We start from the raw sequence: 12905 nt of genomic DNA on the forward strand, positions 1-12905 counted from the left end.
CTGACAAAGACATCCTTTTGGTGATGTCCTCATATGTAAAAATTGCATAAAGTAAATACTGTTTTGTTTTGTAAAAATACAGAAAGTTTTCTGTTTGGGTGTGGATTAGGGTTAGGTTAAAGTAATTTAAACAGCTGCATTTAAAAACAATAGAAGTCTATGCAATGTCCATATTTAGATAGCCAAGTAAACATGTGTGTTTGTGTGTTCTGGGTTAACGCAAGGAGAATGTTGTAAAGAAGGGGTCTCCATTTAAGTAAGAGATGTATATATTATAAGAACTGTGTCCATTAAGTAAAAAGCAGCATATGCCAAATGAATAAGTCTGAAAACTCATTATTAGTAACCGTATAGGCAGACAATATCCAAATAACTTACTAATTAATTCTTATATTCAGCAAGGATACATTTAAATTGATCAAAAGTGACAGTAAAGGCATTTATAATGTTACAAAAGATTTTCATTCAATTAAGCAGTTTTTGTTACTTTTGTCACACCACGGTCTGTCCAGCAGAGGGAGACTGAGAGCACAAGACCTTCCACATCTTCCTCCTAATTCACTGATCATTATTGGTTCAATGAAATCACCTGTGCCTAGCTAGTAGAGTGTTAACAGGTGTATATTTAAAGACTTGCATTAGCTTGTATTTTAGCTCAGTCCTGAAGTTCTCTTGCCTAGTCTTTTGTGTTTTCCCATTTGGTCTACCCTGAAAGCCTTTTGTTCAGACCTTTTTGACCAGCTTCTCTGGTAAACGTTGTTTTATGTTATTGCACTCTTTTGCCTGCATCCTCCAGTGTGGATTTGTACCTTGCTCAACCCAGCACTTATGCTGAATCCTTTGTGTTTGCTCAGGAAGAATACTAAGTACTTTCCTTCTAAACCTGCCTCTTGTTATTATCTGCCAATTGTGTCCACATTGCCCCATAGAACAGAGGTTAGAACCTTGGGTTTCCCGCAACATACTTGGGTTCGAATTCCGGTCTTGACAACTTTCTTATTCATCAAAGATTCCTGAAAATAGTATCACAGTTTCTACAAATGAATGTTTTTAACATTGATAATAATGAGAAATGTTTCTTGAGAAGCAAATCAGCATATTAGAATGATTTGTAATGGAGTAATGACTGTTGAATCAGCTTTGCCATCACATGAATAAATTACCTTTTTAAATATATTAAAATAGAAAATGTTATTTTAAAATGTAAAAATATTGCTGTTTTACTATATTTACTATATTACTATAATATATACTATATTTGAACAAATAAATGCAGCCTTGGTGAGCATAAGAGACTTCTTTCATAAACATTAAAAAATATGAACCCGAACATATCCCACTTATGTCACTCTGACATTGAAGGTCACAGTAGAATGATCTGTACTTCTGTGTTTGCGTTCTATCACAGCTGATTTTACCACATGATTTTAACAAACGAAACAAGCATTTGTTTTGTTTATTGACGCAGCTAAATCCTATTAAAATACAGCACAGTGACGCACAATATTCAATCATTATACTCTTGTAAAATATTTACACCTCAAAAGCTTTTGTTAACTTAGAATTAAATAGCATCTCTTCCATTCAAGTCAATGGCATTAAAGAAGGTGATTGATCATGTTGCTTTTAAAGTGCTTTATGTTTAATAGTAGCATTTGACCTAAATGTGAACTTGAGGATAGCAAACATTCCACCACTGACGCACTGACAAAATGATGGTGTGTGTGTGTGTGTATGCTCTCTTGTTTGCCCAGAGAGTGTTGTTTAAAGTTGTCATCCATGAATAAAGTTGTCATCGTCATCCAGACTGGCATGTGCAATGTACGTGATTAGACGCCGTTGAAAGTTTGAGAGCTTTATGGATGAAGATTTGACGTTTAAATGGGAATATGTATAGGTCCCAAAAGGCATGCGGACACTTAAAGCAGCTATGTGTAATTTTTCGAAGTGAAAATACTTTCTCAAGTCCTAGTGCAGAGACGGCTATAAGTAAGAGTTTTATTTCCAGGAAGAGTGTAAACATTGTGGGTCTGTGACGCTTGTAGCATAACTCTGTTGGTTTGAGCAGCCCAACACGTTGACATTGACTCAACCAATGGTGTGAGTTTGGTTCTGTTTGTTCAACTAATGTCACTGTGACATGACCAATAATCATCGACCATTACATGTCACATAGGTGATCAGGTTTGGGACATTAGGGTGATTAATTTAAAAAACTGTCTTTTGTGCTTGTGCTATCTTTCTTTTAAATAAATACCACTTGGTTTGATATTGTATCTAATGCAGTGAAACCCATAGATATTTAAGCATAGATTAAGTGTTCAGATACGGGATGTTTTCTCTTAAGATGCTCACGTTGAAGCTCTGTTCGGCTTTAGTTGGCTCAGTCAAGGGCGATTTGTCTCAGGTCAAAGGGACAGAGAAAGAGATGATAATCTTCTCAAACAGTGTGGGATTACTGTAAAGAAAATGAAGGTGCAAATCGCTTCATTACAGGAGGGCATAAATTATAAAAGTGTGAAATAATAACTTAGCGGCAAACATTAAGACTTTCTCTTAATAAGAGAATACAACATTATTCTCTTCCCTGAGGTCCACCAGTTTGTGTGTGTGTGTGTGTTTTCTGTTGGCTGCTCCATCAGAAACGGCCTCTTTACAAAGTTGCACTACTTTAAGACATTAATGAGATTCACTAAACAATCCGTGCTGACATGTGGCACTCAAACTGTTCAATTAAGACTGAAATGATCAAGGACATTGTTAAAAAAAAAGTCACTCTTTTCTTGAGATCCTTCAGACTTATTTGCAGAGCAGTGTGTTATACCCAGTCAGGAACAGCACAAGGTTTGTCAAACTTTCCCTCGTTTTACACTTATCGTTAGTTCTTCTGGTTTTTAGGAGTAGTAGTGATGTAGTTTCTTACGTCCCCTTATTACTCCTTATGAATGGCCAGGCCAAGTTTCTGAACATTACATAGACGTTTGCATGTAAATGTTGGTGATCATACTGTATGTTATTGTTAGTTTTCATCTAGATGACATGAGAGTTTCAGTCATTTTTGCGGCTCAGTTTCAATACATGCTTTCTTTTGGGGAGGAAGTTTTGAGTTCTGAAACTACATAGTACATTGAACTGTTTTATTTCAAGTTGTTCAAGAGAATTTGAATTCTCATGACAGGACAGGACCACCATAAACTGATTACTCCAGTTGTTGAGTTTGTTGCCCGCTGGTGTCTGTTGGCTTCTGTTGTCACATTTTTGGAAAGGTTTTTAGAGTGTGGTCAGTCATAGTATTATCCATAACTATGTGGACTTCTGGGATTGATTGGTGACTCTTGCCGTCCGCTTTGGCTGTTCAGCTGGTAGAGACGGTGGCCGAGGTTCTGTACCTGGCAAGTGCCGAGAACGCATCCCACACGCATCAGCTGACCCTGCTGGTGACTGCGTGACCCTCTGAGGACATGCCGACGCTCCCGGAAATGTCCCTGAGCGCTGCTGTTTTGATTGGCCGGTGTGTTGGTTTGTCTCGACGGGGGTCCTTTATGCAGGAGGGCCCTCCAGACCGCACGGCGCTCTCTTGCCCCGGCATTTGAAGCTATTGAAGGAATAGTGATGGTTTCCTTGGCGATACCACCTCCTGATTCTGGAAGCTTCCCAGGCTTACTTGGAAAACTCAATCTGGTGAGAGAAAGAGAAATTATTTGGTTGACCACCAGTGGAGCACATGCATGCACTGACCAAATCTATTTAAATACATAATTCAGACATTCGTAGTTTGAGCATCACTTTAGTGTTAAATTAGAGGCTTGGCAGCATTAAGACCATTTTAGATGCAGTATTTGAAGCCTGTTATTAATTGAGTGTTTCTCTGGCTTTAGTCCAAGTTATCTGTGGCATGCACTAATTCCCTCACTAGGACACACACTCCTTTACGTGCTACTCTTCCCTGTCTTCTGTCTGGCTCACAGCAGACATTCAGAGCATTCGTTGTTTTTTTGTTGGAATATCAGTAAAATCTGAGAAACGAGAAGGATGGGTTAAAAATGAATAGACTGAAGATCTTTCCACGTGATTTTATGCACTGTCATGATGGAATTTTGGGCACTGTATTTGCTATTTTCTTTCTTATTTTATTTGTACAGTAAATGAGATTTAGTTCTTCAAGGCGAAGTTTATCCTTTGTGTCATTAGCAGCCTACATTGGTAACACTTTATTTTAAAGTGACGTAGTTACACGTTACTACATGCACTTACTATAGTAATAACAGTAAATTATGCATAATTACAAGTAACCAACCTTAAACCAAACGCTAATCATAACAATGTAACTACTGTACGTTACCTTTATTAAAATAAAGTGTAACCAATTTTTTTTTTCCAGACAGGTAATCCAGACAGGTAATCCCACTGGTATTGGTTGAGCTAGACACTCGCATGTCGGGTCGTTCAAACGAACCAATGTTTTAAAAGCGTCTCAGAGCCACAATGTTTTCCATTGTTTGGAAAGTCAGGTCTTTTAAGAATGGATTACTTATTTAATAAAATAAATAAACTGGCACCAATACCTTTCATGACACTCAGTTTTACATGTCTGCCAAATTTGCAGATGAAGATGATTATTTGAGATTTTCTTTTTAGGAAATGTTTGATGCAGTTTTCCTGAATGATTACAGTATATATATACTGTATATATACATATATATATATATATATATATATATATATATATATATATATATATATATATATATATATATATATATACTGTATACTGTAATTAATATAAATCTTTATTATCACTTTTTATCAATTTAACACATCCTTGCTGAATACAATTATTGATTTATTTAAAAAAAAAATAAAGAAAAAAATTACTGACCCCAAATTACTGACCATTAGTGTATATTGTTGTTATAAAAGATTTCTATCTTGAAAACATTTGCTTCTTTTTTTTTCTTTTCTTTTTTTCTTTTTCTTTTTTTTATTCATCAAAGTATCCTAAAATAGTATCACAGGTTATGAAAAAATATTAAGCAGCAGAACTGTTTCCAACTTTGACAATGAATCATCATATTAGAATGATTTCTAAAGGATCATTTGATAGACTGGAGTAATGATCCTGAAAATTCAGCTTTGCATCACCGAAATAAATGATAATTTAAAGTATAATAAATTGAAAACCAATTATTTAAAATTGTAACAATATATCACAATATTACGTTTTTTTCTGTATTTTTGATCAAATAAATGCAGGCTTGATGAGCAGAAGAAACTTCTTTCAAAAACATTAAAAATAGTAATGTGTCCAAACTTTTGGCCTGTACTGTATATATATATACTGTATATATATGTATGTATTTTATTTGAACATTTTGAATTGAAAAACTGCATATAATGTGTGTATGTATGTATGTATGTGTGTATATATATATATATATATATATATATATATATATATATATATATATATATATATATATTTGTATCCTTTTAGATTTTTTTTAATATGGTTTATATATAGTTTATAATATAAATTTTGTAATGCTGCTAAACAAACCTTACTAAGCATGGAACCTGAGTATCTGTATGTATGTGTAATTTTCACTGGGTGTTATAGGCTGTGAGTCAGTTTATGTTGTGTATTAGTGGGGGATATAGGGCAATACTTTATTCTTAAATTTTAATCCTAATCAGCATGTTTCTGAACAGGATTAGTCTTGACTGGTAGTAATATAACACACATATGTACAGAATCACTTGTTTTGATCACTGTGTCTCTCAGCAGTTTCCGGTTATAAGGAGCATTTAGTGTAAACCTTTGTTTAGCTCTTGGTTTGAGGCACTGATCTATATAATGTCATTATATAGATCAGTGGTTTGAGGTTTATAATACTATACCTGTTAGATTTCTGTACACTAAGAAATTACTTAAAGAAATTAATACTTTTATATTTTTTTTACTATTTTTTTTAATACTTTTATACTTTTATATTATAGTTTTATTCAACAAGGTTGTGTATCAAGGTTTCTACAAAAATATTATGCAGCACTGTTTTCAACATTATTTCTGACACAAAAATTTAAATTTTTAAAGATAATTGTGACTTTTTATTTCACAATTGCGAGTTTATCACGCAATTCTGAGAAATAAAGTCAGAATTGTGAGATGTAAAGTCGCAATTGCGTGTTAAAGTCGCAATTGCGAGATATAAGATCAAATTTGCGTTAAGTCAGAATTGCGAGATATAAACTCACAATTGTGAGTATATATCTCGCAATTCTGACTTTATAACACGCAAATTTGAGTTTATATATCACAATTCTGACTTTATAACATGCAATTGCAACTTTATATCATGCAATTCTCACTTTATAACACATCTCAGTAAACAGAACTCACAATTGTGAAAGGAAAAAAGTCCGAATTGTGAGATAAAATCGCAATGACCTTTTTTATTTTTTATTCTGTGGTGGAAAAAAGCTTCCATACAACATTGCTAATAATAATAAATGTTTTTGAGTTGCAAACCAGCATATTAGAATGATTTCTGAAGGATCATGTGACACTGAAGACTGGAGTAATGATGCTGAAAATTCAGCTTTGCATCACAGGAATAAATTACAATTTAAAATGTATTAAAATAGAACAGTTCTTTCAATTTGTAATAACATTTGATAATATCACCTTTTTACTGCGATTTTGATCATTTTAACAGTAGTGTAATACTAATGAAATACTAGCAATTTATGTGTTGGAATGTTAGAATACAGAGCTCATTTTGTCAATGTACAATATTTTGTCAATACTCAATATTTCAGAATATTTTAGGTGCCAAATGGTGTAGTTATAATATCTACCAGCAGGGGCTAATGGGAAGATGCTGACTAGCTAAACTTGGGTTAAGTGCAATTGTATATAATTGGGAAATAAATCATTTATTGCAAGATTTAAATTCTCTTGTACCGCATGAGCGCTACTGCGGGCAGTGCCTGAATAGCTGGCGTTTTCATTCTATCTGTCTGTTGTTCTATCAGTCATTCTATCATTCTGTCTGTCCGTCTGTCTCTCTCTATCTGTCTGTCTGTTGTTCTATTAATCTATCTGATTTTTTTAAAAGTCTATCTGATCAAATCTACTTTTTAAATTAGAAAATTAAATTCTGCATTCCTGTCATTCTATCTGTCTGTCGTCTATCATTCTCTCTCTCTGTCTGTCTGTCATTCATCTGTCTGTTGTTCAATCAGTCATTCTATCTTTGTCTGCTAATCATTCTATCTTTCTTTCCATCATTCTGTCTGTTGTTCTATCTGTCCGTCTGTCCAGCTATCTATTGTTCTGTATGTCTGTCACTATCAGTTCTAGCTCTATCTGTTCTATCAGTCTATCTGATTTTTTCAATTTTATTTCTTTTTAGTTCTTTCCAAAACTCCTTTTTAAATCTGAAAATTCAATTTCAAACTTCAAAATTAATTCAAATTTAATGGCGCACAACCCTGCTGGTGGCAACTTTTGCACAGGTAAGCATTATTCACATTTCAAATTCTTATTCAATTAGTAATTAGTTTACTTTGCATTATCGTGATGAAATCGGCTTCTTATCTTAATTTGTTTAACATCCTTTCTTGCAGTTGCCCATGATTAAATAGGAAAATCCTCTGCTGCATCATAAAGATCTTCTGAATAGAAATCGGTCCAGAGAGCCGCAGCCTAGCACCGTTACTCAATCACCCTGTCCCAGCATAAGCCCTTCTAAGCCTCTGCCCAAAGCTAAAGTCCTACTGTTTCACTGCTCCATTCATACACTTCAGTCTCAGGTGCTAAATTACACACACACACACACACACACACACACGGGTCTGTGAATATGGAAGACAGCTGGGTGAAGTGTCTCTTGGATTATAGAGGAGAGACAGAGGAAGAAGAGGAGACGTATTGTGTGGTTTTATTCTGCTTTGTGGAAGACTAGAAGGAGGAAGTCTGAAAGTTTTAGGTTGAGAAAGAGATTGAGAAGCGTTCCCACGTTAGTGCCCCGCATGGGGCCTGCGAGAGATGTTATCATGCACAAATATCCATCTTAATCTAACAAACTGTTAAGAACGATGTTGCAATCCACTCGCCGAGAGGCATATTTTTAAAAACAGAACCAGAGGGGCTAATTTGGGGGAAAACTGCTTAAACCCACCTTACGTAAATTCATTATGCCCTTGTGTGAGTGTGTGACTTAAAAGAGGATTTAATTTCCAGTTGAACATTAAAGTCTTAAATCACTGTTTGTTTGTGACCTCACACGGTCTGTATGACCTTTTCTCACATTAGGCACACACTGCGTGTTCACATTTATTAAGCTGTAAGCTTGTTTCACTTTTGAAGGCCACAGTGGAGTAAACTGCCTCATCTCACCAGGAGGAAGTGATCAAATTCTGTATTAATACATTTTAAGGCCAGACAAGTAGTTTGTAGAGGGTTGGTTTGTAGGGAAGGACTACACGCCTGCGCTGCTGCGCACATATATTCAAACGCGCATACCTATAGACTGAACTCGTAATACGCATGTGCACGCCGTGAGCGTTCTCACTGGTTCTCGTTTTTAAAGTTTGTGTAGAGAGAACTTAAAGATAAAGTTAAAGTTAGTTAATAACTAGAGCTGCTATAAAGCCAAAACATCTCTGTTACTTTAATTTCCTATTATAACTGTAAAGCCGCTTTGGAACAATCTACATTGTTAAAAGTGCTATATAAATGACTTGACTTGAGGGGGCGCCACTGAGACTGTGTTCAATCAGGCTTTGAGATCACATTTAGGAGTGGCATAATTACAAAACCCAAACCAATAGGTGAAGTGGCCCCCAAAAAGTACTTGCAAACTAAATGACACCATTAAAATATAAAACCAAGTAACACCTGTTAACAAATATGGCAAAGCTTTTTTGGAATCTAAATAGTTTAGCTAATACTTAAGTAACTGTGTTGTAGTGCTTTTTAGTGGATGTATGAAGTCAGTTCCTCTAACAAAAAAAACCCAAAACAAAACAAAAAGTCAGTATCCAAATACTCGGTGTGTCGAGTTTGCAGAATTTCTATTATTATGTCTGTTGTTTTATCGTTTAAAACCTAACAAACTTTATTTTGTTAAATTTTTTTTTTTTGGGAAAGTGTGCTCTTTAATATGAATGCCACTTGATATTTTAACACAATTTAGAAGTAATTCAACAATTTAGGAGGTATGTGGATTGTGTTGAAGGATCTTTCATGTTGCAAATCAGAGTTAGGAATAACCCGATCCATATCATGACTAAGCAGTCACGATGGGGAAATCTGAGAAACTACGTTACAGGTGGCACGTCTCTCTTAAGCTCTCTGTGCCAAATGCAGACAGTCAAGTGACACATACTATCTCATAGAGAACTACAGGTCACACCCGTACACACACACACACACACGCACTCACACACATGTGGCAAGCCATTTTAACATCCATTCTTTAAAACTAACAATTTCTTTAGATATAAATGTGACCATTCAGTTACTCACTTACTCTTAACTACCTAATGTACTAGTCACTATCTCAGTAGCAACTATGTATAACACTGTAAAAAAAAATAATGGTTTAACTTAAAGTAAGTTACTTGGTTATCTTAACTCAAATTTTTTGTGTCAATGAACTCAACATTTGTATAATAAAACTTAAAATATTATGTTATCTGAACCACATTATCTAAGTTTGTTTGTCCAAAGTAAAATGTTGCGATAACAAATCGTGAAAATATTTTTTACAGTGTATATAGGAATAGTATTCAGCTTTTTTCTTATGGGACACCAGTATCTATGACAATTATACAAAACATTTTGTAATAGGGCTACTAGTTACAAGTTGCTTTCTATAATTTTTTTAGAAGAAATTGAAGGACAAAAATAAATAAAGCATGCAATTAAAAATAAGTATGATTAATAAATATGCTATAGATTATGAATGTTAAAATGGCTTGCCATGACATTACATAGATTGCTAAAGTTAAAGTTTAGCAATCTATATTATGTCTACATTTTCTATTTATAGGCAATAAGATTACGGTAAGAGTGAAGTTTATTTTGATAACACTATTAATGCGAACTAATGAACAATAAGTTAATTTCACCATTAACTAATATATTTTTAAAATCAAAAGTTGTGTCTGTTAACCTTAGTTAATACCCTCTGAACTTACATGAACAACTGTGTTTTATTAAAGATTACATTATTTAAAAATATTGCTCATCGTACGTTAATTTTTTAATCAACGTTAACAGCGTTACATTTGCGCGCACGAGCACTAAACGAACCTTTCTTAACTTTGGATATTAAACCTTTCTTAATCACGATATTAAACACCCAGGAAATGGAGTATAATATTAACAGCATGGTGTTTTGATTATGATGAGGATGATGATGATGGCATCATCATCACAGGTGACCGGGCGGCGCCGGTGACCCGCGCGTCTCTCACCTGTTGCGCAGCGGCAGCGCCAGTGTTTGCAGAGGCAGCAGAAACACACACACGAGCAGCAGTGTTTTCATGATAGGAGTGTGTTGTCCTCTACAGTCCGACTCGATGATGTTCCTCAGCTCTTATAGAGACGCGCTGCTGGCTGTGGAGGAGAACAGACGAGAGTCACGAGACAGTCATTTAGGCTACTTACGAAGTTCGTCAGATCGGTAAAATGATCTAAAAAGTTGCATTTAAACAGAGAAGAAGCTTATTAACTCCATACTTTAATAGACACATTAATATGGGGAGGTATTCCGTTAATTTCTCATGATCACACGCGGTGTGTGAGACTGTTGAGATCGCGTCGTGTGGGTGAAGGACTTTGATTGATGTGGCTGGAGAAAGTCTCAGGACTGGCTCATGGATGGAGCAGATTCTTAAATACTGAGGGAGGGAGGAGAGGAGGAGACACGGGACAACTGAAACTCCACATGCGGTTCAGCCTTAGTTACCATTTAATATGATCTCTAGCCACCAGTTCATTTCGCATCACTGCAATAAACAGTGTGTTTTCTATAAATATTTCCACATGCCGCGCTTGTCATGCTTTTAAGAGCACATCCTTCAGTGTTTTCTGTCAAACCAAAATGGGGGTGTGGCCAATATGCTAATATGATTTAATATGTAGGCTGTATAACGGTATTGATACAGTGTATTGTATTTTTTTCTCATTTAAAACACATGTACATATACTCGTATACATATATACTATAATATATACTATATATACTATAATAGCTTTTAATATTTATATTAGGCTACTAGTTCTTTTAACAGTGTTACTTTTCTTGATATTTAAATCTTAAAACTGTGAGCTTGTTGAGTAAAATGCGAAATAAAATGTATCTAGGCCTAAATAGTTTATAAATATATGACTTATATTAATAAATTAAGGTTGTATGATATATTAAGTATAATATATTATCATATATATATATATATAGTAAAGTATAAAACGAAGAGGTCTGACGAAACGTTACCACCTGTGTGTGAGTTTATTATTACATTTTTCACATTTTTGGAGCCATGGTGTGCCGACTTTTTTCTTTTTCTATATAGTATAGGATAAAATGTATATTTATTTGTATAATTTGACATATTATTTATGCACAAAACAGTGCAATATTTAATTATATATATATAAAAAATATATTAATAATAAATAAATATATTACTAAAATAAATATGTATTAAATATATATTTAATATTTATTTACTAGCTGGCTTTTGGGAGTGTATATATATATATATATATATATATATGGAAGGATTTGACTTTTAAAATCTGTTCTTTTTTCTTTTGCAAGTAAATTGAATTATAGGAACATAAGGCTCTGGAACACTAGTTCATGAGGGAAATATTGTTTCTAAATGTTGAAGTGTTTAACTTCAAGCCTTTATACTGTGTCATGATATAAAAATATAATTGTGCTGTCAGGTGTGACATAGTGACTCATTTTAAAGGTCAGAGACAATATAAGAAGTGAGTGTTTGGTTTAATCAAGCTCACTGTGTCCTGTGCCCTTTTAAAGAGGATTTTAGACAGCATTAACAACAGGTCGGTTAATGTTAATGAGAGTCAGTCTGAGACCCCACGAGTGAGTGTGTGAGTGAGAGAGAGAGAGAGAGAGAGAGAGAGAGAGAGAGAGAGAGAGAGAGAGAGAGAGAGAGAGAGAGAGAGAGAGAGAGAGAGAGAGAGAGAGAGAGAGAGAGAGAGAGAGAGAGAGAGAGAGAGAGAGAGATTTACTGATGCTAGTGTGTTTTGGGGTCTTTGTTGTCGATATATACTATAGATTTGTTGTTTAAGGTCATTTTATAGCTAAACCTTGACCTTAGTGTGATTTTTAGAAGCAATACCATTGTCTAAATTGTATAACAGCACTGAAGGTTTTTTTTTTTTTTTTTTGCTTTTTTTTTTATAATACAGAGTTATAAAGGTCAGGTTTGTTTTTATGCCAGTGTGTTAAGAGGCACACATGTCTGTGTGTTTAAGAGCTTAGGATGTTTATTACATCTCAGTCTCATAAATTATGTCATAAACTTTGGGTGTCTCATTATTTGGAAAAGTTGCTTTATCGGCCTAATGTAAATAGATGAATTATGTTTCTTCTGTGAATCAAAAAGGAAAATGGTCTTTATATTGTTTGTTTTTTTGCGTTACTTTTGTGGCTTTTATTTTCAGTCCCATACACTTACCATTAGCCCTCAGACTGTGTGTGTGTGTTGTTTTGCGTCATGGGTCTGCCAGCAACAGGATACGTTTGCATTCATGCCTGAGTTCGCTCAGACAGAGCAGTCTGCTTGTGTGTGTGTAAGTGTATATTTGTGTGTGTGTCCAAGTGTCTCTCTTCTCTTCATTATTCATTAAACTATCATCC

General features: G+C 34.5%; 1 protein-coding gene across 1 annotated transcript; it reads right to left on the reverse strand.

The window, feature by feature from the left end:
* Positions 1-1442: 1442 nt before the first annotated feature.
* Positions 1443-10879, reverse strand: adm2b (adrenomedullin 2b). Its single transcript, XM_079874817.1, has 3 exons — positions 10751-10879; positions 10486-10627; positions 1443-3678 (listed from the first exon to the last, which is right to left on the reverse strand). The coding sequence occupies exons 2-3, from the start codon at positions 10554-10556 to the stop codon at positions 3294-3296; spliced, it is 456 nt and encodes a 151-aa protein (XP_079730943.1). The 5' UTR covers positions 10557-10627; positions 10751-10879; the 3' UTR covers positions 1443-3293.
* Between the last annotated feature and the right edge of the window lie 2026 nt (positions 10880-12905).

Source organism: Squalius cephalus, assembly GCF_949319135.1.
Source record: "Squalius cephalus genome assembly, chromosome: 6".
NCBI classification, from domain to species: domain Eukaryota; kingdom Metazoa; phylum Chordata; class Actinopteri; order Cypriniformes; family Leuciscidae; genus Squalius; species Squalius cephalus.

What these genes read in the sequence shown, in the direction of transcription:
- adm2b (XM_079874817.1), bottom strand. Translation starts at nt 10,556, where the DNA reads ATGAAAACACTGCTGCTCGTGTGTGTGTTTCTGCTGCCTCTGCAAACA. An exon ending in GCGCTGCCGCTGCGCAACAG is followed by an intron (nt 3,679 to 10,485) that starts GTGAGAGACGCG and finishes TTCTCTCACCAG; the next exon opens with ATTGAGTTTTCCAAGTAAGC.